At 39.0% G+C, this 5414-nt stretch overlaps 1 protein-coding gene across 3 annotated transcripts; it reads left to right on the forward strand.

The window, feature by feature from the left end:
• Positions 1 to 52: 52 nt before the first annotated feature.
• On the forward strand, positions 53 to 4470 carry LIG4 (DNA ligase 4). Of its 3 annotated transcripts, none has more exons than XM_015851448.2 (2): positions 53 to 174; positions 406 to 4469. In XM_015851448.2, the coding sequence occupies exon 2, from the start codon at positions 425 to 427 to the stop codon at positions 3161 to 3163; it is 2739 nt and encodes a 912-aa protein (XP_015706934.1). In that variant the 5' UTR covers positions 53 to 174; positions 406 to 424; the 3' UTR covers positions 3164 to 4469. The 3 variants fall into 3 exon arrangements, with proteins under 3 accessions (XP_015706934.1, XP_015706936.1, XP_032297900.1); XM_015851450.2 differs by lacking the exon at positions 53 to 174 and adding an exon at positions 186 to 221 and having other exon boundaries at positions 406 to 4470; XM_032442009.1 differs by lacking the exon at positions 53 to 174 and adding an exon at positions 200 to 293 and having other exon boundaries at positions 406 to 4470.
• The last annotated feature ends 944 nt before the right edge of the window (positions 4471 to 5414 follow it).

Raw genomic sequence — 5414 nt, forward strand, 5'->3', positions numbered from 1 at the left:
TCCGGGTCAGGCAGCATCCAATTCCGCTTCTGGGTCATACCGTGCCGCCGCTTCTCCTTCCGCTTCCTCCTTTCTTTCACAGGGCGCAGCGCTGTGCCCGGTGGTGGTGCGGCCCGTGATGCTGCCGCCCCGCTCCGCCCCTTCCGGAATTGCAGAGGGGGGAAGGGTTTAAAGGTAAGCTGAGCGGTCTTGGGCTTGTTTTTGTGCTTCGCTGATATTGTGTGAGTCTCTTTGGGGCTGGTGACGCTTCCAGTTCTCTATTCCTCCATCTCTGCTCTTGAGAGGGGAGGCCGGTACGGGGGGCTTGTACTGAGGGGTGCATCCTGTATTCATTTTATTTTCGATTGAGACAGAGTAATGCTGGCATCTCCTTCCTTTACAAACGTGTGTGTTTTTCTGCTTTAGTGAAAAAAAACCAACCCGGATGGCTTCTGTACCCACATCTCAACCTTCTCCTAAAAGAACAGTGGCCTCGCACGTGCCTTTTGCAGACCTGTGTTCCACCCTGGAGCGAATACAGATGTGTAAATCCCGGCCAGAGAAAACCAAGTACTTCAAGGATTTCTTGGATTCCTGGAGGAAATTCCACAGTGCTCTCCATCAAAAAGAGAAAGATGTCACCGATTCTTTCTATCCTGCTATGCGGCTTATTCTTCCGCAGCTGGAAAGGGAAAGGATGGCGTATGGAATTAAGGAAACCATGCTTGCAAAGCTGTACATCGAGCTGCTTAATTTACCAAAAGATGGAAAGGATGCTCTGAAACTTTTAAATTACAGAACACCCACTGGTTCACGTGGAGATGCTGGAGACTTTGCTATGATCGCATACTTTGTGTTAAAACCCCGAAGCCCTAAGCGAGGCAGGTTGACTGTAGAGCAGGTCAATGAACTGCTGGATGCTATTGCAAACAACAATGCTGCTAAGAACAAGGGACTGGTAAAGAAAAGCCTTCTTCAGTTAATTACCCAAAGCACAGCACTTGAGCAAAAGTGGCTCATCCGGATGATTATAAAGGATCTAAAACTTGGTGTTAGCCAACAAACAATATTTTCAATTTTTCATCCTGATGCTGCTGAACTACACAATGTTACAACGGACTTGGAAAAAGTTTGTAGGCAGCTGCATGACCCCTCTGTCTCGCTTAGTGATGTTTCTATCATGTTATTTTCTGCCTTTAAGCCAATGCTCGCTGCTATTGCCGATGTCCAGCAAATTGAGAAGCAGATGAATAACCAGGTATTCTACATAGAAACTAAACTGGATGGCGAACGTATGCAGATGCACAAAGATGGTGATGTGTATAAGTATTTTTCCAGAAATGGGTTTGACTATACTCAGCAGTTTGGTGCTTCTCCCCTTGATGGCTCATTAACACCATTTATTCATAGTGTATTTAAAAGCGATATACAAAATTGCATTCTTGATGGTGAAATGATGGCTTACAATCCTGAAACACAAACCTTTATGCAAAAAGGAAACAAATTTGACATCAAAAGAATGGTGGAGGACTCTGATCTGCAGACCTGCTTCTGTGTGTTTGATGTGTTAATGATAAATGATCAGAAGTTGGGTCATGAATCCCTGAGCAAAAGATACAAGATCTTAAATAATGTATTTACCCCAGTAACAGGCAGGATACATGTTGTACATAAAAAAAGTGCCAGGACAAGAAAAGAAGTAATTGATGCTTTAAATGAAGCAATAGATAACAGAGAGGAAGGGATTATGGTAAAAGATCCCATGTCCACCTACAAGCCTGACAAACGTGGGGAAGGCTGGTTAAAAATCAAGCCAGAGTATGTCAATGGGCTGATGGATGAGCTAGATCTTCTTATTGTTGGTGGATACTGGGGAAAAGGCTCACGTGGTGGAATGATGTCTCACTTTCTGTGTGCTATTGCAGAAACTCCAGCTCCAAATGAAAAACCTACTGTTTTCCACTCTATTTGTCGTGTTGGCTCTGGCTACACTATGAAGGAATTATATGATCTGGGTTTGAAACTGGCTAAACACTGGAAGCCTTACAATAGGAAGGACCCTCCTTGTAACATTTTGTGTGGCACTGAGAAACCTGAAATGTACATTGAGCCTTGCAACTCTGTCATAGTTCAGGTCAAGGCAGCTGAGATTGTTAACAGTGATATGTACAAAACTGACTGTACTTTGAGATTCCCCCGAATTGAAAAAATAAGAGAGGACAAAGAATGGTATGAATGCATGACTTTGGACATGCTAGAACATCTTAGAAGCAGAGCAGAAGGGAAGCTGGCATCCAAGCACCTATATATTGATGAATATGATGAGCCGCAAGAGAAGAAAAGGAAAACTGTACCAAAGGTGAAGAAGGTAATTGGAATAGCTGAGCAGTTTAAAGCTCCTGATCTTTCTAATGTCAACAAAGTTTCCAATGTGTTTGAGGATGTAGAATTTTGTGTTATGACAGGAATGGGAAGGTACTCCAAGTCTGAACTGGAAAGCAGAATAGCTGAATGTGGTGGCAGTGTGGTACAGAACCCTGGACCTGACACTTACTGTGTCATTGTAGGAGCTGAGAATGTCAGAGTTAAAAACATCATTGCTTCCAACAAATATGATGTGGTGAAAGCAGAGTGGCTTCTTCAGTGTTTTCAGTCCAAAATGCTGGTACCTTGGCAGCCAGCCTTTATGATTCACATGTCTCCTGACACAAGAGAACATTTTGCTCGTGAGTATGATTGCTATGGAGACAGCTACACAGCAGATACAGATGTTGCACAACTCAAGGAAGTGTTCTCAAGAGTGAAGGATAATAAGAAGATGCCTTTGGACTTGATTGCTGAGTTAGAAGAGCGGTATTCATGGAGCAGCTGTCAACAGTGTATGTTCAGAGGAAACACTATTTATGTGGACTACTATGCTATAATTAACAAGCCCAGTACCAAAATCCATGGCACAAGACTATCAATTAGAGCTTTGGAGCTCCGTTTTTATGGTGCAAAAGTAGTTCCTCTTCTTGAGGAAGGTGTGTCCCATGTTCTTATAGGAGAAGATCATTCCCGGGTAAAAGAGATGAAAGCTATCAGGAGAATGTTTGGGAAAAAATTTAAAATCGTGTCGGAGCTGTGGGTAACAGAGTCAGTTAAGGAAGGGGTCCTAAAGAATGAAAATCAGTTCTTAATTTAAAGTGGTTTTTAACCTTAGATTAAAAGTAATCTTGTGGTCACAACTGAACTGGATATGATGAGCTTGTCTTAAATTTTCTGTGCATTTTTATGTCTGTTTAAACAGACCTGTGGCTGAAGAATAACACTATATCTGGATCTGAAGGAAGGCTTGTAGCTGTACTGTTGTGGAAGCAAGAGAATGCAAAGCTATGCTGGCAAGGGAGAAAAAGCCACAAAATAAGCAGTGTAAGCCTTTTACTTCAACAACAGGTCTCAGAAGAGATGTAGTCTTTTAGAATTCCTAGCTATTAGTAATGCTTGCCTCTCTTGTTCAAAAGGGAGACAATAATTAACTGTCTCATGGAAATTTTACTATTTATTTGTCAGTTGATGATGAGATAAATATTTTTTTTAAAAAAGAATATGATATATATACATGGTATGGTGCTTAACTGAGTAATTTATGAGCTTTCTTTGTCCTGTTTTACTTTATTTGCATTAGTTTTAATATTAAATTCTGTGCAACCTCAGTACCACTTTGGTTTTAGAATAATGCATTGATCCAATCTTTCTATAAATAAGCACTGTGAAATAGAACTCCAACTTCATATTAAGGTGCTAATAAATTAATACTTACCTGTATATCTAAACTACACATTAATTACTTAACTGTAATGATGTCTTTTTCCATTACAGTTCAAGTTAAACTGTCAACAATGACATAACCAAGCTTTTACACTTTATCTTTCAAAAAAGTTTCACATGCTTTTTAAGTGATGTGCAATGAATTCCAAAATATTTACTTGAATGTATATTTTTATAATAAAATATGTTTAAAGTCTGCCTGCTTATTTATTTATTTATTTATTTATTTTATAAGGGAGAAGTAACTCTTTGAAAAATACAAAGTACTGGTAGTGTTTTACCTTTTCTTCCAAAGCTGTGCAAGGCTGGGGATTCTAAATCTAATAACTTTTCAGCAAGCTTCGTGATCTTTCTGCTGACTCCCACAGCATATCAATAGCAGGTTTCTTTTTCACAAAAATAGATTAAAAATATCCTGTGGGCTCAGTATGCTGGGTTAGTTCATGTCTCATTTTCTGTTTTTGCCTCAGTTCTAATTAGGGCTAGAAATCACTTCGTAAATTAGTTGTTATGCATGCATATTTTTATGTAGCACAATAGCATACTGGATAAGGTCAAAGAATTTAGTTGCCTTTTTTTTTTTTTTTTCTTTCAGTTGCCGTTCTGCAAGTTTACTTTAAATGTTTAACAAGAAATTCTGTATTTCATATATCTGTGTAATAAAGGAATCTTTCATTGGTCTTTAGGGATCTTTCTTCTGTGGACACTTTGGTGGCTGGACTGTATTGTTCTGTGGGTGAGGTGTATACATCTAGAATATAGGCTGGGGGAGGGCACAACAGAATCATTTCTCATGGTAGAATAGAGGCTACTGTAAGAAGTCAAGAAAGTGTGAAGAATGTTGTGGATCTGCTTAGTTTTAAGAAAATTCTGAGAAACAGTTGAAGGCTGGAAATGATTCAAGAACTGTAGGAGTGTTTGTTCCAGGCACTAAAGCTTTTCCTAAGAAGTCAAATTAATTAAGGAGGTATGCAGAGGATTTCTGGCGTGATGTCTAAGGAGGAATGAATATAAGACAAGATCTGTAGGTAGTGGTATGAAATAGACCAGTTAAGGTGTTTGTATACCAGAAAACCTGTCTCCTGTGTATTCTGCTTGGTACATTAAAACAAACAAACAACAACAAACATATAAAACTAGCCATATTACTAGCTAGTCATCATTCATCAAAGACAGTGTTCAAGAGAGGAAAAGCTGGAATCAAAATGCTAAAACATTTGCTTGCTGTTTGAACTTCCTGAAGACCTCTGATTACAAAATATCATCCTGTTGTACTTTACTGCAATAAACGCTCCTATTTCCTTAACTATAGTTACATCTTTGAAAATAGGGATTTTGTAGGTGAATTATTATTTTTTTTTTGCTTATTTATATCTTGTGTAAAATTGATTTTGTTTTTTTCTTTCTTAAATAACATGTCTTGAAAACAAATCTGCCAGTTTACACTGTAATGTGAAGCTTATTTTAGGTGATGATGGTTGTGAAGAAGTGGAGAAAGAACAGAGCTGAGAAGAGAGAACTGTAGATCTTACACTTTCAGGGAAGTAGACAAAAGTCTGGTAATATTCCTATTCACTGCCTCTTCAAAAATGCTGTCAGTGAAAGAGAAGGGAGAAGAGAGCTAC

Source organism: Coturnix japonica, chromosome 1 (genome assembly GCF_001577835.2).
Source record: "Coturnix japonica isolate 7356 chromosome 1, Coturnix japonica 2.1, whole genome shotgun sequence".
Classification (NCBI taxonomy): Eukaryota; Metazoa; Chordata; class Aves; order Galliformes; family Phasianidae; genus Coturnix; species Coturnix japonica.

Bases quoted from the DNA above. Each gene is read 5' to 3' on its own strand.
- LIG4 (XM_015851448.2), top strand. From the start codon at position 425: ATGGCTTCTGTACCCACATCTCAACCTTCTCCTAAAAGAACAGTGGCC.